This window comes from Didymosphaeria variabile (assembly GCF_027946475.1).
Source record: "Didymosphaeria variabile strain IMI 356815 chromosome Unknown scaffold_6, whole genome shotgun sequence".
Classification (NCBI taxonomy): Eukaryota; Fungi; Ascomycota; class Dothideomycetes; order Pleosporales; family Didymosphaeriaceae; genus Didymosphaeria; species Didymosphaeria variabile.
Genome location: NW_026611625.1, coordinates 490,333 through 517,498, shown reverse-complemented (window position 1 = coordinate 517,498; position 27,166 = coordinate 490,333). Strand labels below are relative to the sequence as shown.

The following is a 27,166-nucleotide window of genomic DNA, read 5'->3' as shown; positions in this document are numbered from 1 at the left end:
AGGGACGGCCTAAGACTGCGGATCGAATGGCAGACATACATGTATTGATTCAGCAGACGTTTGCGAAACGTGCTGACGTCTTGATGGTGAGATGGAACATCCTTTACTAGATTGTGCTACCAAAGTGCTAATCGAAAAGGAGAAAATATCCTCTTAACATTGAAAGCAGCGCCATGAGAAGGCATCTTCAGTAAGAGAACTTTTCTCCTACGATCTTCTCACTCAAGGTCCATAGCTTCTCCGCGTTCTCTTCGCTAGAAGCATATTCCAATGTCTCCGCGACATTACAATCATCCAAAAACGCACCCGAAACACCTGCAGAGTATTTGTTAGCAAACAATTCTTGTGCTATTCAGATTTCGGGTACGGCACTCACCGTCCAGCCCGGGGTCCAAGGCAGCCGCGATCGTGGTCGCACTTCCCTGTTCAAGGGTTTTCTCCTTAGGCATGGCAATCTTCTTCTCCACAAACATTGCTCCCACAATAGGCCACTCTGCTGGGTCCATATGGGAAGATAACTTGGTCGCCTGGATGTTACCTGGGTGCAACGAATAGCTTCGGATCCCCTTTCCTGCCAGCTTCTTGGCTAAAGCAACCGAGAACAGAATGTTCGCTGTCTTCGATTGTCCGTAGGCTTCCCAAGTGTTGAATTTCTCTCCGTTGGAGAAGTTAATATCGTCGAAGCGCACTGGACCAAATTGATACATTGCGCTAGAAACATTCACGACTCGGGCACCTTTACCAGCAGCTTCGAGCTTGGGCATGAGGAGATTCGTGAGGAGGAAATGGCCAATATGGTTGGCGCCGAATTGGCTCTCCACATTCTCGGGAGTGAGTGCGAACTTGACGCCCATGATCCCAGCATTGTTGATCAGGACATCGACCTTGGAAACCGTGGCATCGACCTCGGCTGCGGCTGCACGTACGGAGGCGCAAGAAGCGAGATCAACCTTGATGAAGTGCGCTCTGGTTGAGGGGCTTATGTGCTCGATTTCCTTCAGCACGGGAGAAACTTTGTGCTCGCTACGTCCGAGGAGGAGAATTGCGGCAGGGTTTCCAGCCGCGAGAGCAATTGCAACGCTCGCACCTAGGCCACCAGTGCTGGCTCCAGTAATCACAACTGGTTCAATTGTTAGGAGATACGTCCAATAACGGGATAATCCCCTTTAGAGACTGCTCACACGTCTTTCCAGCGACCTGCTCTGGAAATGCAGCGAAAACGTCGCTTCCAGTCGTAGAGAAGTCAAAGCGAGACATTGTGGTGGTCGGTTCGAGTTGACGACAGTGTTGTTAATTGAGGTATGAGGCAGGATTTGAAACAAGGGATATAACAGTAATAGATCAGAGGGATGAGACTTGAGTAATTTGAGGTCTAGATAATCATTCAACGTGCACATTTCTGCCCTTTTAATGTGTCTTCGTCGACCAGTACTAGATTATTCAAAGAACATCCTCTCCGAAGCTTACACATTAACACCGAACTCATCCCCGATTCCATTACTGAAGAGCTGCCGACTTCAACAAAAGACATGTTCGTCCGAAAATAATTGAGGGAGCGCTGAGTAATATGAGGCTGGAAAGTTGGTAGCTAATCTTTCTCAGATGGTACGGATGTACCGACGTACCACCGACTGGTCAGTTCCCCGCCGACCTCTACAGGGTCTAGCGCACGTCATGACTCGAAATTTGCTAAGTACTGGAGGATTCCCACCGATTTTCTCGACGGACATTTGCGACTTTCTCCAACGTCTGGATCACGTGGCTCCTATACGATTATGCGCAAACCATACACACGCTTTCGATCTTATGTTGGTTAAATCACTTGCAGAACAAAGCGCTTTGGATACTCAAAAAGCCTCTTAGTTACACTCACGAGTTTCAGATCACATGTTCAGGCCGTTCCTGAGGACAAAATTATCGTAGGCAAAATGACCCCTGGCTACGATCAACTCCATTCACACAGACCGGACGAAATTTTTGCGGAGCTGAGATTCGTTTTCTTGACCGTATCGGACTTATCTGTGGAGCAACGTTACATTTTACCACGAGCTGTCACGTTATGGCCCATGATTAGATCAAGTAGCATCCTGGTATCGACTCGAAACATGGCCAAGGAACAGAGACGCCGAGGAGCTCATGGACCAAGATTTTGCTAAGTACACAGCGCTTCCGTCGAATTTCTCGATTGTAAGGACCCACACCCAACTCTTATCGCATGCCTTTAAGCTTGACAGGATGCAACACACTCAGCTCCCGAAGTCGCCAACTCTCTCCATAGTAAACCTCATATACGAGCACAAGTAAAAGTCCATTATGCCCAGAGCTTATCAGATCTCATTGTGGGATGGCTGTTGCTACTTTACTTGGAGAAGGTTGGGTGCGGAGAGGTCAAATGCTCCGAACTAGACCCGCTCGCACCTATATAAGGCTCACATCTGGAAGCATGTTTTCCCAGCCCTGCACTCCTCCTTCCCCCATCTTTAAGGGGATTTTCTGTTTATCTTACGAAGATGGTCATCATCCCGAAGTCTTTGAACACAGTAGATGTGTCTATCATCGACACTGGCTGTAGGATTGGGGGGATCCCAGCTGCTATATTCACCAATCCGCAAATACCTGGCTTCACTACTTTCGAGGGCATCAGTTATGTGTTTCTTGTAAGCCACACTGACAGCGAGGGCAAAGTCAGGCGTGTCTTGTTCGATCTCGGTACTCGGAAGGACTGGGAGAACATGTCACCTCACGTTGTACAAGGAACCAAGGCAGTGGAGGGAGCCATTCTTGAGCCAGTGGAAAACGTGGTCGACATCTTGGAACGGGGTGGAATTGACAAGAAAAGCATTGAAGCGTTCATCTGGAGGTACGTTTGCAAAGACTCCAGCACAGTCGCACAATTGATATTTGATCCAGTCATGCACATGTTGATCATGTCGGAGACCCGTCCACATTTCCTCCGAGCGCATCCCTCATTGTGGGCCCCGGTATCAAAGACGAGTACTTCCCCGGCTATCCGACAAAGCCAGATGCACCAGTCCTGGAATCAGATTTCGCAAATCGCGAGGTCCGTCAGCTTGACTATTCCGGTACACACCTGTCGATAGGTGGTTTACCTGCTCTAGACTATTTTGGAGACGGTAGTTTCTACCTTCTCGATGCACCTGGCCATGCTTTAGGCCATGTGGTGGGCCTCGCTCGAACGACACCCGACACGTTCATGCTTTTCACCGGTGATGTCTACCATCATGCCGGTCAGGTTCGACCAACCGCCAACGCCCCACTGCCCGATCAGATCCACGTGCCGAATCTCATTCCGAACCCGTTGCCTGCTAAGCTCGTTGCGAAAATGAGCCCGGCGAGGTGCTGCTCGGCACCTATATTGCAGCCTGGCAATGTGTCTAGTGACATGAACGCAGCGTTGCATACCATTGATGCCATCAGAGGATTTGATGACGATGAGAACGTGTTCCTAGTTGCTGCGCACGATCGAACCGTCTCTGGAGTTGTACAGACATTTCCGCTGTTAGCAAACCAGTGGAAGGAGAAGAATTGGAAAGAACGGACGAAATGGCTGTTCCTTCAAGATTTTCAGAAGGCATTGGATATCGTGGTTTCGGCCATCTCTAGAGGCCAGATGTAACCAACAGCTATGAACCGATGCTGCAAAGTGGAAGGAAAACAAAACAATTCATACTCCCAAGCGAGAGGAGTCTACTGTACATGTCATATTGCAGATGAAGGAAGCATGAGGAGATGCATATAGATTCCTCGTGTAGGATCCAAATTTGTCCAATCAGATCGTTTTAAACTTGGTCGAAGTACATCCCGCTCCGCAGCCAATCGATCACCCTGCACTTGCTCAATCAGCGGGCCACAGTGCCGATACTGTGTCGCGTTGCTATCCTCGATTGAATGTATAAATCTCGAATCCACCAAATTGGAACCAGTATGTTGCTGAGGTGTGAAGGTGGATCCTTAGTGCGAACCACCCAGGACCCCGCATCCGCCGGCAAAGTAGCCCTGGGCATAGCGTGGGATACCTGAGATGAGCATTAACAATGTGGCCTCTAAACAACCAACACAGTCCAGTTCAAACTCGATTAGACCAATGACAGCATCTACAAAAACATGTCAGCTATTTTGGGTCTCAAGCCAAGCACCCCTCAGGAGGTCCACGGTGTTTTTGAAGTCACTGCAGTGAATCCGGTCAAACACTTCAAATACTTCTCACCCAATCGTTGCTCCAAGTAGCTTCTGGAAACGGCACTGTTCATGAACGCTGATGATATGCCGCCAGCTTGGGGAGCTTAGCCGACCCCCTTGTCGTGGAATTGGCACGGACGATAGCACGACGTTCTGGATGCTACGTCAGGTATAAGAGGCCATCACGAGTGTCCTACCAAAGACTCAAATTTGTACTCAAGTCCAGCGGAAGGTCGATCGGAACCATCACCGCACTATGTGCATCACAATTGTCCGGCTTTCTAAGAATCATGGAGGCTCGTCCAGCATCGATCATGCCAACATAAGTGAGACAATGCCACCTCCAACTTCTCCAGGTAGACTCCACTGACTTTCATACAGAAGTTCGCTCATCATGTCTCTCGAAGCAGTGCGATCAGCCTGCCGAGAAACATTCGTCCTACTGCATCAAGCACGCATGCCGCATCTCCGGCTGCAAAACCAAAAGAGACCACAACAGCTATTACTGCCATAAATGTGGGTCGATTAATTGACATTCAGCTCTCACTCTTCACTGACGTGCTTGTAGATACCAGGCGCACTGTTCGTATAGGAGGTGCCGGATCGAGTAGAAACTATGGCATTATAGAAGCAGATTCCGGGGCGTGCCGCTACACAAGGTACGGGAGACATGGCGAGCCTGATGAATACGCGTCTCACCCGCGGGATGAGGCACTGGCAGAGCTGGATCAGTCGTAATATCATTGAAGGATTTCTCGAGGGGCAGCCTTTTTACCATTACATCTTATTGAAAAACTTACGGTTTTTACTGTGTGTTGTTCCAACGCCCCGCTCGCATCGCCATCGTTCAGGGCGCATCCACCTTAGTAGGTAGTGGGCTCTCGACATGTCGGACGCACCTTAGTTCAGTCGTACCTAGGTACCAATGGAGGAAGAGTAGGAGCGCGTAACGGGTGTTGGCTTACTTTCCTTAGTACAGTCGTAAGGAGTACTTAACCTAGATGGCTGTGGAGCATTGGAAGGGTCAGATAGAAGATCCGAGGGAGAAAGGAACGACGTAAAGTGTCCACAAATGCTTCCAAGGTGAAGCGGTTCTGTTTGCATCGCACGATCGGCCCGGCGGCAAGTTGGGGGCCAACCGGCTTCCCGATCGCCCCTGCCTATGGTTCCGAACACCACCATGCTTCTTGACTGCTGATGCACCAGCCTCGTTCTCGCTTCGAGATGTTTCACCTTCTGCCTGGTGTGCCATAATCTGCTAGTACTCCGAAATGGAGCATGGGAGATCTGCGGCATTGTGTTGGGATTTGAATCCTGTGCATAGGTTCGCGACGAAGTGGCTGCATCGTGATACTATCGGATCTCGGATGTTCTTCCGCGTTTGGATGCATTCGACCAATAAGAGACGTAATTTTCCATGCGAGCTGAATACCCACATGAATTACTCCAGGGTCCCTGCAAATTGAGCGCAGTCCTTGCTGCAACATGATCCTAGTAAGATCGGTGCGGCACAGTTACGAGGTGAGACGCATATCACAGTCTTTGCTCCAATCCGCAGGTCACCATGACCGCGTGTTTTCTCTATTATCACTAAGCATCCAGTACTCCACGAAGTTCTCTTTCATCTTTCGACATACAAACAGCATGACGCGAGTCCTTGATGATTTTGTGCTGGAATGTGCTGGTATCCAGTTCGATGAAGAACTCGTAACGCTCGAGGAGTTGAAAAAGGAGAGTCCCCAGGCCAGAATACTGGCGCAATATTTGCTTGACTTCAAGCACATCATTGCCAAAGAGCGTTGGGTGAGTTACCGTTTGTGGACTGACTGAACATATTGCTTACCATCATGGCCATGGGACAGAATGAAGTGGATAAGCATACCAGAAGAAGCGTGTCAGAACAGGAGAAGAATTACATCAGAATACCCGAGGATCGACCAGATGTGCAAGCTGCCATGTCAACGAAAGAAGTTTTCGAAGACCACTACAATATCGCACGCTGCGATGCAAATTTTGATATAGCATCAGAAATCAAAAGGAAAGCAGAATATATCCGTTCGGAAGATGAAAGACGATGGACTGAAGTCATAGAAGATACTGTCTTCAAGAGACTGAGAGACAAAGCCAGAAAGGGAGAAAGCGATAAGCACCGACCAAGATCCGACGATGTCATCAAGCGGTTCAGAGTGTACATACCCAGCATTTACCTCGATTGATGATATAGGCTAATGTGGTTATAGTGAAAGTGACCATACGTGGGAGTTTGGTGGAATCGTACTCTCAAAATACTCTCGAGTGTCATCGTTCAGATTGAAGGCCCCAAAGCCTGATCTTTTCCTTAGTTTCCATGCCTACGAGCGAGGTGATACCGAGTGCGGGCCTCTGAGCGGGGAAGATTACATCGAGAACTTCGGCATGACATGTCTCAATGATCTCTACGACAAATACCGCACTATGGTACGAAAACGTCCGGATCGAAAATTCGGCTTCAACCCCAGTCCCTGTAAAGAGTTCTATATCGCAAGTTCTGTGAAAGATCGAACTTGTTTTCCATGGGCTGTTTGTGAGTGGAAGCATCACGGTCACATCGGCACACGCTACGAAGATTACCTACACTGTCAAGCTGCCAATGCAGCAGCCGTCTGCTTAACACTTTTCGCAAACGCTGCTGCTGGCGGGCGAGCGTCCCCCGTTCTAGGCGAGATTCGTCCTGTGGTGTGCATGACGTTCACTGGGCCGAACATCAAAGTGTGGATTGCATATGTGACTGAGGTCAGGAAGGCTCATTATCGTTATGTAAGTTCTACTGATGGAGCCTCTTTCCTCTTCCACGTGCTGACCTCTGCAGCGAATGCGATGCATATGGAAAGGAAGCTTGAAAAACGTTTTGGATAACATCAAGCTGTGCGTTATCATCGAAAACCTCCACTTCTGGGCGATGAACCACTTGCGACCATGGCTTTCTGGTTGTATCGACCAATGGAGACGATCGACTGATGAGGCAGACAAAATGGAAAACAACCGTTCGCAGGCAGCAAAATCAGCCAACAAGCCGAACTCAGGCAACAAGCCACATAACTACAAACCAAATTTCGCACTTCGACGTGCGAACACGTTAGACACTTGCTTGGAACAAGACAGTGATTATGTGCCTGATGACAATAGTGAGGATGACTCCGAAGTTTCTGGGTACGAAGACGGGGACGAGGATGGAGAAGAAGACCCCGACGATGGTGAGAATGAGATCGAAGATTACGATGACGACGACGAAGAACAAGAGGAGAACATCGACAAAGCGCTAGGACAGCTTGAAAGATCTTTGCGTGGGGATAAAAGGGGTCTGGAAGCCCTGCAACTACTTTTGCAAGCCCTATGTTACGTGTAGGAAAGAATGGTCCAGTGGCATATTATTATGAGATAGTGCAGTAGACGGGTGAGTGCTTTTAAAGAAGACGGTTCAAATATCGTAAGAAATCCCTAGGACAACCTGCACTGTATACGTTTCTAGGAATAAATCTGCTCAATTCGTCCGTCTCACGTCTTCACCACAAAAGGAGCCCCTGTAGATTAACAAGAAAGGTACGGTGCTCCACAATTGTCCTTCCCCCTCTGAACGTGGGGAGAGTCGCACACATTAGCTCTTTTTTCTCTCTCTTTCCTCTACCTTTTCCAATGACTTTCTCCATTACTTCCCTCCAATCTTCCCCGCTATTGTCGCGCTAGAACACTGACACCAATCATCTAAATCAATGAATTAGCGTACATTTCTGACACCTGCATATGTAATCGAAGGATCCACTTGTCTATATCGTTAGCCCAATGCGACCGTCTACTGCAACTAAAGCTATAACAAGGATTACGGCAGTCTATCCATGTGCCTGCCATGATCTGCTTCGACCTCAGGCTTTTCCACTTTCGCCGAATGTTCTGCAGAATAGATTCTATCTCGAGCATTCTCGCTTTAAGCAGAGAATGGCGCAGCCCTTCTACGCGATTGCATATGGTGCTACGGTCAATCGCGAGACCGTTATTGGCACCAGCTTTCAGCTCACCGTCGGCCCAGGGCACGATATCTAGGAATCGAGCTAGCCTTCAACAGCATGCTGCGAGCCTATATTGAACGATCTGAGGAAAAGGTACTTTCCCATCCAATTGCGCACAAGATAAAACGTTATTCAACCAAAATACATAGTTGCGCCCAGTAATTCATACATGCACAGTCGTGGACCTATCATCGCAGCCCGCTCGTTCATCCTCGTTCAACATCCCCACATCGAATTATCTCCCCCATCATCAACGCGTCCTCTTCAACCCCTACTCCCTCCCCAACTTCTCAATCTCACTCTGCCCAATCTCCCACACGCCCGCCTCCCTCTGCCCCTCCACGCACTTCAACCCTGCTACAACCGCCGCCTTCCCTATAACCCCCGCATCATTCACCCAGAAGTCCGTCAGCTTAGGACTAATCTTCCTCATCCACCCAGCCAAGTTCCTGACTATGGCTTCCGCAGGCCTACTCTCCTCCCTCGTCCCCTGAATCAGCCCCGGCCGCAGAATAACCGTATGCTTAAATCCCAATTCCTTAACCTTATCCTCCAGCTCGCCCTTCATCTTAGGGTACGCCATCATGCTGCTGGCATTCGCGCCGCTCGTCGATATAAGCACGTAGCACTCTACGCCCGCGTCTTTCGCGGCGCGCAAAGCGCGAGATTCAAGTCGAGGTCGATTTTGCGCTGGGCGTCGACGGAGCCGGCGGCGCCGCGCGTGGTGCCGAGGCCGCTGAAGAAGATGGCAGGTTTAGATTCTTTGGGGAATTGTGCGGGCCATTGGTCTGTTTCTGCGCTGGGGATGTGGAAGAGCTTTGGGGAGGCGGTGGGGTTGGGAGGGCGCGGCGGGCGTAGGCGTAGACGGAGGAGATGCTTGGATGGGCTAGGAGCGTGGAGAGGATGTGTGAGCCCTGGAGTGTGGGTTAGAAGAGCGCAGTTGGAGTGGGCGCATGGCGGCGCATGGGGAAGGGACGTACGACGAGGCCGGTGCTGCCGGCGAGGGCTACGGTCGTCATTGTGGAGGCAGTTGGTATGGGGAGAGGAAGCTGTGCTGCGTGTGAGTACTCAAAGGTGAGTTTTGTATCAGTATGAAGGGCGAGCAAGCGTGCGATGCGATTCTACGAGAAGCTCAGTTTCGTCCGTTGTTCGTGAACGTCATGCGCGGACCCCTGCCGACCGGCAGCGGCGATATTAAAGACACCGTCCAACATGCCATCTCGAGGCTGCGCCTCATGCGATAACGGACGGTGTGAGGGTATTATCCAAATTTACGACAGTGTCTTCGATGATGACGAGGACCGAAGTCGATACGGACGAACTTTATTCGAGAATACCGTCAGGCGTTCAACAATGCTCAGCAGCCAATCAGCGTTGGAATGTTCACTTCCATAGGAGTGACGACGAGGCAACACCGAACAGCATTGCTGTTGAAGATAATCATATTTTCAGGTACTGTATGAATGTTGAAAGCTACCGATGACAAGCAAATAAAGAAGCAATCCATATACACGCTACCAATCTTCCAACTCGAGACAGTCCCTCTTGCTTCTACACCTCACAGTACCACCAGACTCGCCTCCAACGCACCCTCCGGACTAATCAGCCCCTTGCGCACATCCTCCGTAACCTCACCCTCTACCCCCAATATCATCAACGCCTCTTTGCTTTCGTTTCCATTCTGCGCCTCACCAGCTTCATCCGCCTCATGCAGCGGCGCAACGTTCATAAACTTGATGTTGACCCCTGCTTTTCCCAATAGGTTACCTACATACCCAATTTTCCCCACAGAGTCGAAGTTCCGACAGATGAGCAGTGTGCCTTGCGGGACGAATTCCCCGCTGAACCGGTCGAGACGAGAGATGAAGGGCTTGTTGCCGGACACGAAACCTTGGATGACCTGCTCGGACGACTCTTTAGCAGTAGCTGGCTGGGAATTGGGGTTGAGTTGGGCTTGGCCTGTAGCTGGAGGTGTAGTCTGCGGAACGCGCGTCGAAAGTGGGCTTGCAGAGCGTCCCTGTCGCGCCTGCGACGACGAGCGGCTTGCCCTTGCGCGCAGTGTGATGAAACTCGAGTACGGTTTGTCGTCTACGTTTTCGCGGCTGCGTTGCTCGTTGATGAGAATACCGCGTTCCTTCGCCACTAGTTCCGCGTTCACGATGTTGATGTTTAGAATTTCGCTGATGGGTGAAAGCAGACCTTTTACCAGGGCGGCGAAGAGAGGCTTAGTGGTATTGAGCTCGGTGAGAGCGCCTTCGTAGGTGATGTCGAAGGTTGTGCGGAAACTTGCTGCGTTGACTTTGCTGGAATAGTGTTGGGTGTAGAGGGAACCCATTTTCTCGACGAGCGTGACGAAGGGCTGGAGTGTGCGGTATTCTTCAGGGAGGATGATGGGCGCATTGACTGCGGAGCGGGGAAGTTCGCCGGACAAGATAGAAACAACTTGCTCGCAGACGTCGATTGAGACGTTTTCCTGGGCTTCCTTCGTACTCGCTCCAAGATGTGGCGTTGCAACGACTTTAGGGTGGGCGATTAGGCGGCTTGCTGATGAGTCGGCTTCTGGGGGTTCGGACGTGAAGACATCTATGCCCGCACCCGCAATTGTGCCAGCGTCTAGTGCCTCTACGAGTGCATCTTCGTCGATCATACCTCCTCTTGCAACATTCAGGATCCGAGCTGTAGGCTTCATCGTCGCGAGCTCCGCTTTGGAGATCATGCCTTTGGTGGATGCAATAAGTGGAGTGTGGAGAGTCAGGAAATCAGCTTGCGTGAGGAGGTCGGCAAGATTGGGCAGTAAGGTCACAGATGCTGCTGCTGCCAGGTTCTGGTTTGCGTATGGATCATAGGCGATCAACCGCATGCCGAAGCCATTAGCGATTCTGGCCACAGTGAGACCGACTACATCTGTTAGTGAATCCTATGTTTGAGCTCTTTTTGCATCACGTACCCTTTCCTAGACCGACAATTGCTAGCGTCTTGCCTTTGGCTTCAATACCCGTGAGCCGGCTCCGCTCCCACTTTCCAGCCTTGATGCTATGACTCGCGTCTGCCACATTACGGGCAACAGACATCATGACTACACTCGGTTAGTGACCCAAGAAGCCTCGACATGTCGGGACCTACGAGCGATCGTGTGTTCAGCCGCGGCATTGATGTTCCCACTCGGTGAGTTGACAACAATGATGCCAAGCGATGTAGCAGTCTTAACATCGACATTGTCCACGCCCACTCCAGCTCTTGCAACAACCTTAAGTTTCTTCGCGGCCCCCATAAGCTCCGCTGTGACCTTGGTCTCACTCCTCACGATCAATGCCTCATACTGACCGATAATCTCTTGTAGCTGCTGTGGGCTTAGTCCTTTCCTTTCATCGACCTCGAACTGCGTCTTCAGCAAGGCCAGACCATCCGGGGAAACCTTCTCCGGAATGAGAATCTTGGGACGGGTGTCGTATGTCTCGATAGCCATGCTGAAAGCAAATGCTGAGGTGGAGGGTAGGACCGATTTCGAATTACTGCTGTCGACGTCAACAGCAGGTGAAAAGGCGCCTGGGTTTCGGTTATGTTCGACACATTGACTACACGCGCACCTGTATCGAACGCCGCAGTCGGGCGGACCGATCCTGCCATTCATGGCTCGTTGTAAAGCGGGCGCTTGCTGAATGCAGTAAAGGGAGCTACCCCGCCCCCGCAACCCCACGGCTTACGCCACTACACCTGTCAATGAGTACCGAGATGAGGGCCTACGGTCGCGTGAGTGGTGGATAGTTGCCAGCTTGTCAATTGCTTTTCTATGCCGTGATTGCTCTGTACGATGCTGCAGGAGCGAAGCCGGCGACACGTGAGTTGCGATGGATGCGATGCGATATTGTGAATATTCCGTACGTAGACGGAACCTCATATGTATACTCACTTGTCAGACATTATCTACTACGTAGGCGCTTTGAACATTGTGACACCTTTGCAAAGATGTGGCCGTATTTCGTTGGAGGTGATCGCGCTGTTGAGGCGCTATTCAAGACCTGCGACGCCATTGTACGCTGTCATCTTACCAGTTGGATCGTGTCTTCAGCTTCTCGTTCTGCACAACTTCGATCCAGTAACCATCGGGATCTGGTAACAACGTTAGTAGCCTATCAACAGACGCGATATGGCGAGAACATACCCAGCACGAACGCAATGTTCTTCATGCGGCCGTCAGTCAGCCTCTTCTTCCAGTTGACCTTCTTCTCCTCGAAACGTGCGCATGCTGCGTCCAGATCGTCGACTGAAATGCAGATGTGTCCGAAGCCCTGCGGCTCATCGTTGCCATTGTGGTACTTGAAGCTGGCGTTGTTCTCGGTGCCGTAGTTCCACGTCAACTCGAGCAGACCTTCCTGATCGGCAGTCGCGCTTACGCCTTGTGGTGCCGAGTCGTTCGCTGGCGCGCCGTATCCTAGGAAGTACAGGTTGAAGCCGTTCTTCTCATTCTCCGAGGTGCGCTTGAGCTGCATGCCCATGACGTCCTTGTAGAAGGCCAGAGACTTCTCTGCGTCCTTGACACGAAGCATAGTGTGGTTCATGCGGTATGTCTCAACGTCCGTCTCCTTCTCATTTTCCGTCTGCTCCAGCTGCTTCTGTCCGATAACCTCCACCCAGTAACCGTCAGGGTCCAGAACGAAGGCGATGTGACGCATCCTTCCGTCCGTCAGCTTCTTCTGGAACTTGTATCCTGCATCTTCAAGGCGCTGACACGCAGCTTGGAGATTGTCGACCGAGATACAGAGGTGGCCGAAACCGCGGTGGGGCTCTTGGTTGCCGTTCGCGACCTTGTAGTTGGGATCGTCCTCGGTGCCGTAGTTGTGAGTCAACTCGACGATGCCCTCGCGGTCGGTCCAGTGGTTCGCGTGCGACGCAGCTTTCGGGCTGTCGTATGCAAGGAAATAAAGATCAAACTTCGCGTCAGGGTTCGGCAGCTTCTGGATAAGCTTCATGCCTATGAACTCGTAAAACTCGACCGATCGCTTGGGATCCTTGACCCGGAGCCTGGACTGTCAGCACAGATAACCTGCGACACGCATTCAGGACGTCTCACATCGAGTGGTTGAGCTTGTATCGCGTCGGATCGGTAGCCATGGTCGCTAGAGCTCTGAATAGGTTGTTTGGCTGGGTGCACTTGAATGCGCGAGTCGCAAATGTGCTCGAGATTGGTGGGCGCGTAAGTGTGCGTCGGAACAAGAGCATGAAATGCAATGGGATGAAGGTCTGAAGCAATTGACGCGGGGCGGGGAATTTATCTGGTGGTGACGTTGATCCAGAAGCTACCCACCACTTCGCCCATGTGGGGAGCTTCCTCCGTCACTTCACGGAGCTCTGAACATCTTCGTCGACGTCGCGCAGCTCTCATCGGAGGATGCATCATCTTGGATTCACTCTGCGGCATGCACCGAGGCCGTCTCAATGCGGTGATATCAGAATCATTTGCTCCGTTCCTTCGCAAGAAGTTGGGCATCGTCATGCACGTGACACGGCCCGAGCTGATCCCTGCCACAATAGCGCGTCGGACTTGTCCTCCGCAGCGGCTTTGGCTTCTAATCGCAACATCATGCCGCGATCAATTTACGCTTTTTATACATACAGCTCTCTCTCCTTTACTTCTGCTATGCTCGCTTAACATTGAGATTCCACTCATTCAGCATCCAGGGCCCGTCTACGTGTCGTCGACGTGGCGGGACCTCAGCGCACGGGTATAAAACTCGAGGGGTGAAATCGAGACGCTTTAGGTAGGTATTCACATGCCCCAGGCTGCAGGGCATCAGACTATACTGCGCACTTCACTTGATTTCTCTTTTCGTCTCGATACTTTCTTCTCTTCATCTTCATTTCTTCTTATTTTGAAACACCTTTGAAGACTGAAATACCGTACCATTCGTTTCTTCCCATCACCTCAGCTACTAGCACAGCTGACATGCCAAAGTCTCCACCCGTCACGATGCTCAACGCCCTCAAGCTCAGCGAGCTTCTGAACAAGAACACCCACCCATCCCTCTACCCCCGCCTCTTGTCAGTACCAACCAACCAGCCAGGCAGAAACACCACCGGTCGGTCATATTGAACGCATGCATGCTCACATGACCAGCGTAATGTCCCCCAACGGCACCCTCATGGCCTACACCACCCCCATCGACATCCGCGACCTTCGCGACCAAGCCGCTCTCATCTCCATGGCCTGGAAAGACCACGTCTCTAAGCTTGCGGAATCTTCTCCAGACGCGCGCCCGGAATTGGAGACCCTGACGATTGAAACGGCTAACAACAACATTATCGCGCGCGCTATTCAACCTTCCCTGCTCCTGGTTCTCGTCGGCGGCGTGCCTCCCTCCCGCAAGGACGTGTTCAAGATCACGCCTGAGGCGAAGGGCGAGGCGCGGTACCCTCCTCTGGACGCCGGTGATGATGGGGCAGAGCCGGTGATCGGAAGCGGGAAGGCAGCGAGTGTGCTGAGTACGATGAGCAGCCGGGAGAAAGACGTCAAGGGAGGTGCACTGCACATCCAAAGGAAGAAGATAGACGCATTGACCGACTATCTTCGCGCGGATTTCGAGAAGAAGGGATTTGTCATGCCGGATGACGCGGGCTTTTCGTGAGGAGTTGGGAAGGCTAGGTAGGGTCTGCGGTTAGCATGGGCGCTCTGGGGGCTTCTCTTAGGGCTTTTCTTGTGCGATTGGATCTGGATGGGCTGTATGCTGATAGGTGTAGACTTTCCCAGTGTATGTTTTATTTCTGTACATGACTGTTTGGATGCGGGTTTGGTGTTCATGCAAGCATATCTTGTATTACATACTTTATTTTATGATTTGGCTGTCCAGGAACAGGCGTGGCTTTAACGGTGACCTGAGCGAATGATGTAGACGATGGTGAACAAGCTCTGCTGTATGAAAGATTCATTCATCTATACTAACTCCACGCTACGCAGACCATGACACGCTTAATAAACCTCAAGCACATACCGTCCCTCATCCTTCAGTGTCTCAATCTCCCTCCTGCTATCCAACTTCTTGGGCTTCTCCTCCCCATTTCTCACACTCTTCGCCCTATGCTCCACCTCCACGGCCTCCTGCAGCACCTCCGTGACATCCGGCACAGGCCACGTCGGACCACAGAGGTAGAAGCTACCTTCGTCCCGCAAGTACGAGCGCCTGATATCGCCCAAGCTCTGCCGCATGCGATCCTGGATGTAGATCTTTTGCGGCTGGTCACGCGAGAAGGCGCGGCCGAGCAGCGTGATGATACCCGCGGCTTGGTACGCCTCCCATTCTTCGCCGTACAGGTACTCTTCGCGCTGGTGGCGCGAGCCCATGTACAGGAGGACTTCGCCGATTTCGTGGCCTTGTTGCTTCTGGTAGGCGCGCTCTTGGACGAAGGCGCGGAAGGGGGCAAGACCGGTACCGAGACCGGCCATGATGAGGGGAGCGGTGGTCTTGGGCGGAAGCTTCATGACGGAGGGCTTGACGGAAACGGTGACGGCGGAGCCAATCTTGAGGCCGTTGAGGTAGCGCGTGGCCTGGCCGAAGCGGTCGCGGCCCTGGGGGTCGACCCAGTTGACGGTGACGATGAGGAGGGCCACGGAGGTGGGAGTGACGTGCTGGGATGAAGCAATGGAGTATTCGCGGCGCTTCATGGGGCTGACAATGCGGACGATGTCGTGGAATGAAGGGTGTGCGGACTTGAACTCGAGGAGAATGTCGGCATAGGTGATAGTGTCCACCTCAGCGCGACGCTTGAACTCGGTGGCACCCTCGGGGCTGATAACAGCCAGGAGCTTCCTCTTCTCATCGGCGTCATCGGCGAACTCTGCAAGGGCTTCGTAGAAGCGCTTGGGTGGGCGACCGAAGATGTCAACGTTCTGAATGAGCGACTGGTAAACGGTGCGGTTGACTAGAACATCGGGGTCGTCGCGAGATGGCACTTCGACAACCTCTTCAGGGTTGAGGCCATACCATTTAATGAATTCCTCAACCTCGGCCTTGTCATTCTCCGCGTGAATGCCGAGGGCCTCTCCAATTGCATAGGTGATGCCAGAGTCGCCAAGATCGAACTCGATGTGAAAGATGTTTCGATCATAAGTGGAAGGTGTGAGACGACGGCGCTCCTTAACAGTGACGACACCGGTCTTGACACCCAAATCAGGACGAAGCGCAGACTCGGCACCGAAGGCTTCCTTGAAAGCAAGTCCCTTGGCCACGACCTTCCAGTCCTTGAGGTAGGTTGGCGGCTCGGTCTCGGTGCGGTCGTAGGCTGAGAAGCTGTTCACGTTGATGTCGGAAGGAAGCTGGATGGGCTCAACATCTTCTTCAGGAGTAGACCAGGAGACAGGGCATTCGATCTCGCGAAGAGCAGTCTCAAGCTCGCCAACCAACTTCTTGAGAGTCTCCTCGTTGCCGTTAACAGCAGCCAACTTGGAAAGGCCGGATGTAAGGAGGTCTTCGCGGGCAACCTTCAGGAATGCTAGCTGCGCGAGGTATGCTTCGAGGGAAGGATCCTGCGACACGCTCTCAGAGAGGGTCGGGTCGAGAACGAAGAGCTCGACATCCTTGCCCACGAGAGCCTTGCGTAGAGCAGGGGAGAGCTTCGTCTCGATATCCTCATCCTTAACGCCAGGCAGCTTGACGATGATGGCGCTGTCCGCCTTGACGCTGTTCAGAATGTCGAATTCCTTCAGAAGACTCTCATCACCAACGAAGGTGACGTCAGCCTGTTCCACGGAGTATGGCGCCTCGATTGTGTAGTCTGCGTTGCGGATGTCAGTGCGGATAGTGCCGCCACGGACAAGGTTGTCGTGACCAGAGCGCACGAATACGTTCTTGGCTGAGTCGGAAGAAAGAAGCTTTCCTAGCACGACGGGAGCACCTGCAGCCGGTGACTCGTCCAAGTCCCAGAAAGTGTACTGCTTGACGTCCGCAGTGTTGAGAATGTCGACATAAGAGCGGACCTCCTCCGACTCGGTTCTCTCCCCGTACATCTGCTGGAAAACATCCAGGATGTTGCTGGGAGTCCAAACCTGCTCGCGGGAGTACTTGATGTCAGTGACTTCAATGTTGCGGTCGAAAGCGAACTGAATCGTTGCGAACACGTCGGAGTAGAGGCGAGAGCTCTCAGCGGGGTCAAAAACGGCGGCCTCATCCTTGACTTGTCCGAGGACGGCAACGTTCCTGGTGCTCTTCGGTAGCACTTCGAGGAACGCCTCCTCCACGAAGGGACGGTAGACACGGACATTGATAACACCCAGCTTGTCGCCGTCTTTTGCAAGCGCATTTGCGATTTGCGCGGTCAGAGATGCCTCAACGGTACCGAAAACGACCAAGACACTCTCCGGCTCCTCATGGCCGTAGTAGTCGAACAAGCGGTAGTCCTCGCCGAGCTCGTCATTGAAAGCTTGGAGGAGACGCACGACACGTCCCGCATTGTCTGAGTGCTTCTTGTCCACCTCGGAAACAGCCTTGAGAACAGCCTGGTAGTTGTTGTAAAGCCTGCTCTGGTCCATAGTGTCAACCAATCGTGCGGTCTCGCGTCCAACACTAATGCCATCGTAGGTGTGGATCGTTGGGATAATGCTCGACAACAGAGTGGCGAAAAGTGACATATGCTGTGCCTCAAAGACAGACGGGCTGCACACAAGACCAAGACCCAGATCCTCCGCGATGGTCAACGAAGAAACGTAGTCGCTGACAAGGCCGGCAGCGGAGTTGGCGGTGTAGTCGACAGCAGCGATGTGCGCAGTAAGAGGGTTCGCGACCGAGTAGAGGAGCGCCAGCTGGTCAAGCGCAGGGCGTAGGTAGTGGAGAGTCGCAGAAGAAGCCACAATGGACTGGGGGATGTGTCGCTTCTTTAGGTCGAAATCCTTGGAGAACATGTATCCAAGCGCAATTGAACCCGCACCGTTCCTCGTCTCAAGCGACTGCACGCCCGTCTGGTAACCGAGCGCATTCTTATTGCCGTTCTCTTGCCATGCCTTGATCGCTACATCCAGGTCGAAACCCTCCGCCGAGTATGCGAATATCTTGTCGGAAAGCGTGTAGGCAACCTGTTGGACGAGAGCCTGTGCAGTGAGATATGTTGGGCCGCTGATCGATTCGAGTGGGAGGTCCTGGCCAAAAGGCAGGCTTGACGACTTCTTAGTGAAGCTCTTTGCCTGGGCTTCGGCGCCGGGGCCGGCAGATTCGGTCTGCTGGAAATGCATCCTGAGGTCAAGACGCACGCCTGTTGAATTGGTTTACTGTAAACCAATCTAGGCTGCTTGTAACTAGAAGGAAAGAAGTGAAATTCTCCCGTAGGCTTCACGGAGGGAAGGTGAGAAGGTGGCTACACGACGACAAAAGTCGCCCGCTCATGGCGACATCGGCACAAAGACTGCCGAGGGGAATCCGGAGCACGCACGCGAATGAACGAGACATGATTGGCCTAATCTGTGTCCGTTGATTTACCTCGCCCTCGTTCCGAACAAAAAATGGTGTTAGCGTGTAGCACGCCATATGTCTTGGCGTGGAGGCTGATCCAAGCGGCGGGGATGTCGCGGAGCTCGGAGATTAGACGGACAACAACGCGTGGCCTGTGCGTTTGCAAGCGCGTTCCTCCTCTTGTACTCAACGTCAATACCTCCACCATGCCATACCCTCCATAGCAAATACAAGGTCTTCGCATCATTCTAATAACATCTTGCACAAAGTGAAAGCGAAGTCGTGAAAACTTTTCAATCCAATATATATGCGTCCATTGATTGGATTTACGTTCGGTGTCGAGAGGCGAAGAGGATGATTGTCGTTTCTCAGCGATTGTCATTACTACAACGTATGGAATTCGAGAAGTATACGATACGCACACAGCGCGTCTATATGGTCGTCTCAACTCTGCTGATCAAAAGCATAGCCAGAGCACTCTGGAGTATTGCTACTGGTTAAGGCCAAGCCAATGTTGAACGACGTACTCATATTTCGCAACTGTGCATTGAAACGCACCACCGGTATCGCAACTACTTACTATTACGCTGTTTCCTCCGTCCCGGCCTTATTAGCTGTCTGCGGACTGGTAACCACCGCCGCTCTGGTGTCGAGTTCAACCATCATATAGACCTCGATACTTTATTGCTGGCTAAGGAATTGGACAAGGGCATACAAAATACCTTGCATGATGTTCTTGCGTTACCAGACAACATGTTTGGAGCTACTTTTATGCCTGGTGGCGTACCCAGCAGTGACCTGCTCAAGAAGAGCGTGTCCTCCGCTACCAAAGCCGCGCATCACCACCAGAATCGTAGTCATGGACGTTAGAGACGTTGTTTAGCCAGCCTTCGAATGCAGGGGCGTTCTTGTTGCAACGGTATAGCTCACGCGGGTATCAGGAGTTGCTAACGTGGCAAGACGTCGTTGGGCGGTATTGAAAGAGGAGCAGAAAGCCGAAGCTATGCATGCTGAGTTTTTGTGAACGTGCAAAGAGATGAAGATACAAATGGCACGGCTGGTTTGTCTGACATCCACAAACAAGCTGCATTCCCCGATCTGAATCCATGGAGCTGGATATAGCTTAACGTCTGCCACCGGATCTCCCGTAGCATCATGTCGACAGTGTCCATACGATTCGTGGTATCCTGCAAAACGCCGCTGCACTCGCCGAGTCCTACGCATAGCGTAAAGCCGGACACGGTCTTGCTCCAGTGTTTTCTCTCCTTCCCACTCTCGCTTCTCTGGCATAGGGTCATGGTCTTCGAAGCGTCATCAGTTGCTTCCCCCTTCAGCACCATGGCTCCTCTGAAGCTCTTCTAGTTGTCTACCGCGACGCCACTCGAATTTAAGCCCCACTGCCGTCGAGTCGCAGTCAGGCTTTACTTACTTCTCCACACCATTGCCGCCTGGCAGTCGACTTGCTCCTAGGATCACACCCCCATTACCTCCGTGACTGCGAAATATTTTACCTTTACCTTGCGTCGGTGAAGCCGGCACACGGTCCCAAAAACTACAAAAGGCCACCCACTATCCAGACTTCTCCTTTCCGTGTGCCCCTTCCACAACCTCTGGCTGCCTTGTCTTCACGGCAATTTTGCCCCTTTCCCGTCGCTTAGACGTCGAGCCCTCCGTGCAGGAAGGCTTCGCGCGCCCTTGCCACCACCACGGATCGCTTTTCTTCTCGCAAGCGCCTAGGCACACCTCGTTCTTCAACATCAGAGAGCGACTCGAACACCGAGTGCCCGCTGGCCGTCAACATGCACGAAAGCGCTGCCCCACCTGCTGTCCCTCGACAGCAAGACCTCACGCGCAACATGCGCGGCTACATTGGTGGCCAACAGCAGGTAAGAATAGCTTGCACGTATCCAATTCACCTTCAAATCACCCCGCAGAACTCACCTTGCAATGTAGATGGACATAGATCCCGCTGTGGAAACTCCAACCCAGGATTACCCGCCTTCGGACCCACTTAATGACCTCGAGCAATCGTCTCCGGTCGAGTCTCGCATCCGCCAGGAGTCCAGCGACGAGGATGATGTACCCCTGCGCGACCGCCGCGTTCGCCACGTCCAGCAACAGGACGCATCTAGCATGGCTATTCAAGAGCACCGGAGCTTCCAGAAGCCTGCGAAGGGATCATCCCTCAGCATCGGCAAAGCCCACAAGCGGCCGGGTCCGAGGCCCTACGCCGCTAAACCAATCGCAAAAAATGACATGAAGGCAAAGATGGAGGTGATCCGCGCTATCGAGGACAACTGGGGCAAGAATTTCATCATTGACTACATTCCCAAGTGCCACCGCCCGCTACAAAAGAAGAAGGGCGGCAAGCGTACTTCGTACCGTCAACATGAGACTGGTAGGTATTATTCTTTTGCAACTGACTCACGCATGTACTGATCACCATTCTAGATCCAAAGAAGTGGTTGCCCTCAGTCCTCAAGGCTGTACATGGGATCTCCGAACTCACGAACGATAGAGCTTTCTTAAAGAAGGCCATGAACGATATCGTCCGTCATCGCATCAAGCATACCGGAAATCGTAAGCCACAGCTCGTGACTACCGACTTCGACGTCATTGAGGACATGATCACTCACGGCTGGGACATCGAGACCAGCTTTTCCATCCGATACAAGCATCTGCTTCTTGCACAGCCGAAGGGCTACCTGGAGACAGACGAAGACATAGACCACATTTTAGCTTGCGGTGACGATGAATATCATCGCACTAGTGATGCAGAGCTCGAAGACGAGGATGAGGAGGACGATGATGACGTGGATGTTGATGGCCAGGAAGATGAAGACAGCACCGCCTTCTCCAGCCCGTATGCTGTGAAGGGAGCATATATCCATGTGAGTACATTCAGCTCATAACATGGCGTTGTCCGCTAACTTGTAGCAGGGATCGCCGCATCAGCCCCCAAAGATGATCGTGCCGAAGTACTCGAAGCTGTCCAAGCCGATCAAGAAGGAGAAGCAAGAGAAGCCGACAAAACTGGCAAAGGTCCCTAAGCGTCCTGAAGCTGCTGCTTCATCTCCTCAGCAAGCCCCTCCACCCATGTATGGTGGCTATGGCATGCCCGGCTATGGTAGGTGATCTTAACTTGTCACAACAGCACTCACTAAGTTTGGGTCCAGGTCCGTACGGTGCCTATCCCAGCTATCCGCCCATGCCAGGCTACCCTCCACCGCAAAACATAAAGGGCCGCCCTGCTCAGCATCCATACGCCAATGGGTATCCTCAAATGCCGCCGATGTACCCCTGGTCCGGATACGGACAGTATCCCGGCTATGGTCAGCAAGGCCCGGAAAAGGAGGCTAACGCTCAAGATCCCCGCGCTCAGTCTCATGGCTACCCTCCTCACGGCTTTCCAGGTCACGGTTACCCAGGCATGCCACCCTACCCGCCCCGATGTCTCCGTCGCCTAGTCTTCAGTCATCAACCCCCGCCCTGTCGTCCACCGCGCATTTCTCAGGCCCCACGCGCTTCTCGCCCTTCAGCAGCTCCAAGCGCTCGTCTTCATATCACCCAGATGCGGCTTCCGCTCGCTATGACGCGTCTGGCTATTCTCGCGGTCCGCACATCAAGCGCGAGCCTGGGGTTGAGGACCAGCCTATTGCCATCGAAGACTACGATAATGCGCCGAGCAACTACCTGGGTCAGGCGGCTAGGGAGGATTCGCAGGTCAGCGACGAGCAGATGCGCAATGAGATTGCGGAGCAGGAGCGGCATGTTCAGATGCTCAAGGCACGCTTGGCGAAGAAGAGCCGTGGATAGTCTTGTGTACAGTCCGGTGATGCGGTGGTGGGTGGTGTTTGTGGCAGACAGGTTTGCGTTCATGATATCCGGAGTTCGAGTGCTTGCTCGGTTTTGTACTTCGAGCGAGCGCATTCTTGACTATGGTGTGCAGCTTTCCAATCGGAGTTTTTCGTGGAGACTTGATGCTACTCAGCCACAGAGTGGTAAGTTTCTCGTCTTCCAGTTCGATATCAGTCTTAATAATTGTGGTATTCATTGCGCATTCCTTTCCCTCCTTTCTTCACGGAGTGGCTTTCACAGACTGTATGATCATGGCTCCTTCTGCGTGCGGGCTTTCAACCTCATCGCTAGCAAAGATCAACGTAGCCAGAATTCCAACAGGAGACCAAAAAGGTGTAATTTTAGTTTCACCAAAAACACGTGCTATTCGAGCCCCCGACTTTGCTTTATATACCCTCTGTCGCCTGCGTGTTCTTGCACTCTCATCAACCGCACCTTGCCCCTTCTTCGACTGCCCCACCCTTAAGAATGTCTCTGAGCAACCACACGGGTTACTCCGGTTCTCCCAACACGACCAGTGACGCCCCGACGAACCACGGTGCGCCCGAAAAGCGGTATCGAGCAACTTCCAGCGACCGCACCACCCCTGGCGATGCTTCCCCCGCTCCGAAACGCCAGGAAATCGACTTTGTTCCCACCATGGGCGGTCTAGCCCCGGAGCTCTCCCCACCCCTGTACGATCGATCTCTCCAGGCCTTGCCTTTCCTAAAACTTCCCGCTGGTACGTATATCGCAGGTTTCGTTTGACTATATCACTGATAAATGCCTAGAGGTGCGCAACATGGTGTACGACCTGGCTTCAGAAGAATCAATCAAACAGAAAGATGGCGACTATTCACCTCCAAGGCTCACGAAACGAGGCAAACGGCAAACATCTGCGGGTCCCTTTTTCTCTTCTCGGCGGGTCTTCCACGGTTTGACCCAGGTCTGTCGTCAATTGCGCGCCGAGTTCCGGCCGCTGTACATTGAACGCAACGAGGTCTGCGTGCGAGCCGACGAAAGTGTCGAGTACATCAGTATGATGTGGAAATTGGCAGTAGAGGGCGCCCCTGCTCGGCGCCTCACAGCACGAATTGCTGCTGATGTCAGCTCGGGTATTCGCAACGATGTCCTTCCCATGCTCAGGCTCTGCAGCACTTTCATGACTATGTCGGCGCGTTTCTTCAGCCCTTGGTTTCACTCAATGTCCCGTGGGGAGTATGAGGTCGTGAATGAGGACCTTAAATCCATGTTCACGGATGACTGCAGCGAATGGTTGAGCCTGTACGACGAGCATCTTACCGAGGTCAGGGTGGAAGTACCTCAAGGCTTTCCCCTGGTTACATTCTACTTTAAGCAGGGCTTTCACTCTGAAAACATGGTCGAAATGTGCCATGGGCGACGCTACAAATATACCATGATGATTTTCAGTACGATTGAGGAGAACGGAAGGACTTCCGAGGTGAGCACCCCTTTCTCGTGGCTCGCAAACAGTATGAGCTTGGTCGATTTCCTTGAGGAGATAGCGCGACGTAGGTGGCACGATCGTGGCATGCATGATTTTGATGATTGGTATGGCGGGCTCGGGAATCGTCGAGTTGTCTCTAAAGGTCCAGCGTCAGGGTTGAGCTCGTGAATTGGGCAAGCGAGGTTTTGATATTCTGCAGCAGTGTTGCCCAATCCCGTAATTCTGTGCTTCTCCATGATCTTATCGACAGCCGTGGTATTTACCATGCCCTTAGTCGAACTTTGATTTAACACTACATCATGGGTTTGAAAACGGTATCTTGAGTGCGGAATATTTGCTTCTTTACTCGGAAGTGTGCATCATCAACCGTTTTCTTGAGAGGTCAGCATGAAGAACTATATGATCGTATGCAGACCAGCGTGTATCCACGATGAAGTGACTCTTATGGCATCCCAACATTTTAAAGCTCATTTGCACAAAGATGACTTGGAAGCGAGAACTGAAAACATCATGCTGCTAATTATAGTACTCAAAGACTCATCATACAAAAAGGCCTCTCATGGACGTCATCGGTGATATAGCAGACACCTATCTAATGTATAACAGCCTACTTGCATGCTTAAAGTTCCAACTGCCGCTGACCCATACCAGGGTGTCTTCCACCCCTACTGAAAGCCATACCATTCCTCCTCCGTAAGCACATTGTGCTCTTTGTCCTTGCTGTCGTTCCCGGCGAGATTCCAGGGCCCGAGGCCGCGACGAGACGACACTTGATTATTTGTAGGAAAGGTCGTCTCGCTCCACGGAGCGTGAGAGAAGTCCGCTTGCTTGTCGTGGATGTTATGTGGTGATTGGGCGTATACATGTCCTCGAGCCTTCGTGATGAGATTTTCGTTGTGATATCTCCGATGTTGCTCATGTGAGTAGTTGTGATTGTCGCTATGCGCCCACCTATGGGGATCGTCGACGACGGATGCACCATTGTTGATATTGAATCTGAGACCAACAGTTTGATCGGCCATAGGCGTATGGTACACCCCAAACCGGCGATCCGCTGATACAACTGTAGCTGGGGCAGTGGAACCCTCGTTGCGGAAGGACCTTGCCTCAGGTCGGAGCTGTGATCTCGGCGGGGACACAATATCTGCGTTATCCGGCAGAAATCCGTCGTTGCTAACTCGGATGCCCCTGATTGCGACATCCAGGCTGACCTCCCTGCCGAAGATCTTCTGGCCGTTTTTCGTCGCTTTGGCACGGTCGCGATCTTGGACCGACTCGAACAGCACGAAAGCGGTCGTGTTGTATTTGCCAAGGCGGTCGTTGTACTTGCGCTTGTAATCGACTATGCGGAAGCCCTGGAAGAAGAGCACGACGGCGTTCCTGTCTGCGTCGGGGTGGAGCTTGCTGATGAGGAGCACTCGGTGCTGCGGGCCATCGAAGTCAGGCTGACGGCCGTGTTGGCGAGCTCGAAACATCTCAATACGTGGGCGGTGTCGGAGCATGGAGGAGGCTCCACTGGTGGACGTAGCTTGCGGTGGGCCAAGAGGTGGAAATGGTGTAAAGTGTTTGCCGAATGTGACCTCGCGATCGGAGTCTGTGAGGTTCAATAACCCCGAGGCCGTCACTGCGCAAACGGAGTTAGTTACGTTTCACTCGTTTTTAACCTGTTCAACCTACGCTGGAAGCCTCCCTTCGCACGCATAAGGCGAACTTGACGACCCAACAGCTCTTTCCAATTGAGCTCTTCAGTTGCCCGAACTACGTTTTCAAGCGTGCTTAACAAAATGTAAGCGACTGTTGACTTGCCGCTCTTTACGTTGATAGATCGTTTCCAATCTACCAGGCCGTAGCCGTCGAAGAACTCGTTGACGTCTGCATCTGTAGCATTCCAGTGGAAGTTGGTGGCACGGAGAACACGATCCTCTGGCACGCTGATATCGCCCAACGCAACCTTCTCGCCACGAGGCATGGTTAATAGCTTTGGGTATTTGGGGTGTGTAAATGGTTGAGTATAAACAGGAGGCGCTGGAAGTGGTTTTGCGGAGGTATATATACGAAGATGACCCTGCCAGAAACGTAGTGGTGGTTGGGCGCACCTGCCCATAGCGAGGTTCTTATACGCTAGTCTGCTCCGATATTGTCACGGTGAATGTGAAGTGGGTCACGTTACCTTCCTTCACCTATAGAACAAATCGGCATTTGGGATTGCATGACCGATGCATCACTGGAAGATACAACTATAGACGCGAACTTTCCTTCTATAGATATCTCGTGAAGCACCATCATAAATTGACATGGAAGTTTCTGCACTAGTGGTTGCTTCGATATGGACTCCTGATTATCGCGCAGTTTCCGTATCGGCGGTGCGAGGGCAAACAATCATCTTTTAGTGTCACGGATCTCCAATAAGGAAATGTAAAAGCCTGACTCAATGGAAGCCAATAGACCGGTCACCAAAGTCCCATCACTCAGAGTGCGGTAGTAACCCATAGCCGTGAATGCATTTATCATGAAGCATCGAAATGGGGTATATAACGCCGAAGTATTTCATCCCCCCTAAACTTGGCTATCTAGTGAACGTTCTTAGGACAAGCAACACATGCAGAACAGATGCAAGGTATGCGTCGAGCTGTGCCGCGAGCTCTTTCGTAAAACGTGAAGGAAATTCAAACTGGAAAGCCGTAGCCATGTAAATAGGCTGGCTGTAACAAACATGCAACAAAAAAGAATAACAAGTTCTGGAAGGAACCCCCTTTACGCACCTACAGCCGTTGTGTTTAGTGCAACCTCTGAAACTCTCCGATTCTTTGTGTCCCGAATAGTCAATATTTTTCAATCGCCTTGATAATGCGAGTTTTACCTATTCGATACCATCAGCCCCCTGTTACTTACAAATTCCTTCACATGTATCGAAAAGCGCTGTCAAGCTAGGCGTTTCCCTCCTAGCTATCACGCGCAAACCCATCAAGTCGAGCGTGCACTCTCTCGTTGGTGGGTCTCGATGGACATGAAAGGAATTTGGAAGAAAAGGGCTTTGGGGTTCTGAAAGGGGTAGTCGTGCGCGTTGAGTAATTTATCGTTCCGACACGTTGATGCATCGTTCCTCCGCTTGTCGTTGATGCTTTGACCTCTCTTGAACTCGTGTATGACTTACAAAGATATGAGCGCAGATCCACTTGGTTGCA

The 27,166-nt window shown here is 52.1% G+C and overlaps 10 protein-coding genes across 10 annotated transcripts; 5 read left to right on the top strand and 5 right to left on the bottom strand.

The window, feature by feature from the left end:
- Positions 1–187: 187 nt before the first annotated feature.
- N0V89_008110 (uncharacterized protein) lies at positions 188–1,257 on the bottom strand (the record flags this gene model as incomplete). The annotated part of the gene is made up of 3 exons (XM_056216868.1): positions 188–315; positions 377–1,120; positions 1,182–1,257. 3 exons carry the CDS (start codon positions 1,255–1,257, stop codon positions 188–190), a joined length of 948 nt encoding a protein of 315 aa, XP_056068424.1.
- Positions 1,258–2,510: 1,253 nt separating this feature from the next.
- On the top strand, positions 2,511–3,637 carry N0V89_008109 (uncharacterized protein; the record flags this gene model as incomplete). Its single annotated transcript, XM_056216867.1, has 2 exons — positions 2,511–2,860; positions 2,911–3,637. 2 exons carry the CDS (start codon positions 2,511–2,513, stop codon positions 3,635–3,637), a joined length of 1,077 nt encoding a protein of 358 aa, XP_056068423.1.
- A 2,207-nt stretch (positions 3,638–5,844) lies between these two features.
- On the top strand, positions 5,845–7,585 carry N0V89_008108 (uncharacterized protein; the record flags this gene model as incomplete). The annotated part of the gene is made up of 4 exons (XM_056216866.1): positions 5,845–6,003; positions 6,063–6,388; positions 6,447–6,996; positions 7,049–7,585. The coding sequence occupies 4 exons, from the start codon at positions 5,845–5,847 to the stop codon at positions 7,583–7,585; spliced, it is 1,572 nt and encodes a 523-aa protein (XP_056068422.1).
- A 1,288-nt stretch (positions 7,586–8,873) lies between these two features.
- FMP52 (Protein fmp52, mitochondrial) lies at positions 8,874–9,262 on the bottom strand (the record flags this gene model as incomplete). Its single annotated transcript, XM_056216865.1, has 2 exons — positions 8,874–9,119; positions 9,224–9,262. 2 exons carry the CDS (start codon positions 9,260–9,262, stop codon positions 8,874–8,876), a joined length of 285 nt encoding a protein of 94 aa, XP_056068421.1.
- A 539-nt stretch (positions 9,263–9,801) lies between these two features.
- N0V89_008106 (uncharacterized protein) lies at positions 9,802–13,355 on the bottom strand (the record flags this gene model as incomplete). The annotated part of the gene is made up of 6 exons (XM_056216864.1): positions 9,802–11,141; positions 11,191–11,319; positions 11,367–11,755; positions 12,293–12,353; positions 12,406–13,265; positions 13,315–13,355. 6 exons carry the CDS (start codon positions 13,353–13,355, stop codon positions 9,802–9,804), a joined length of 2,820 nt encoding a protein of 939 aa, XP_056068420.1.
- An 832-nt stretch (positions 13,356–14,187) lies between these two features.
- N0V89_008105 (uncharacterized protein) lies at positions 14,188–14,866 on the top strand (the record flags this gene model as incomplete). The annotated part of the gene is made up of 2 exons (XM_056216863.1): positions 14,188–14,282; positions 14,359–14,866. The coding sequence occupies 2 exons, from the start codon at positions 14,188–14,190 to the stop codon at positions 14,864–14,866; spliced, it is 603 nt and encodes a 200-aa protein (XP_056068419.1).
- A 341-nt stretch (positions 14,867–15,207) lies between these two features.
- Positions 15,208–18,459, bottom strand: MET10 (sulfite reductase [NADPH] flavoprotein component; the record flags this gene model as incomplete). Its single annotated transcript, XM_056216862.1, has 1 exon — positions 15,208–18,459. The coding sequence occupies one exon, from the start codon at positions 18,457–18,459 to the stop codon at positions 15,208–15,210; it is 3,252 nt and encodes a 1,083-aa protein (XP_056068418.1).
- Positions 18,460–20,475: 2,016 nt separating this feature from the next.
- N0V89_008103 (uncharacterized protein) lies at positions 20,476–22,492 on the top strand (the record flags this gene model as incomplete). The annotated part of the gene is made up of 5 exons (XM_056216861.1): positions 20,476–20,562; positions 20,630–21,074; positions 21,128–21,567; positions 21,617–21,803; positions 22,191–22,492. The coding sequence occupies 5 exons, from the start codon at positions 20,476–20,478 to the stop codon at positions 22,490–22,492; spliced, it is 1,461 nt and encodes a 486-aa protein (XP_056068417.1).
- A 510-nt stretch (positions 22,493–23,002) lies between these two features.
- N0V89_008102 (uncharacterized protein) lies at positions 23,003–24,149 on the top strand (the record flags this gene model as incomplete). Its single annotated transcript, XM_056216860.1, has 2 exons — positions 23,003–23,255; positions 23,305–24,149. The coding sequence occupies 2 exons, from the start codon at positions 23,003–23,005 to the stop codon at positions 24,147–24,149; spliced, it is 1,098 nt and encodes a 365-aa protein (XP_056068416.1).
- A 497-nt stretch (positions 24,150–24,646) lies between these two features.
- Positions 24,647–25,950, bottom strand: N0V89_008101 (uncharacterized protein; the record flags this gene model as incomplete). Its single annotated transcript, XM_056216859.1, has 2 exons — positions 24,647–25,605; positions 25,659–25,950. 2 exons carry the CDS (start codon positions 25,948–25,950, stop codon positions 24,647–24,649), a joined length of 1,251 nt encoding a protein of 416 aa, XP_056068415.1.
- Positions 25,951–27,166: the final 1,216 nt, after the last annotated feature.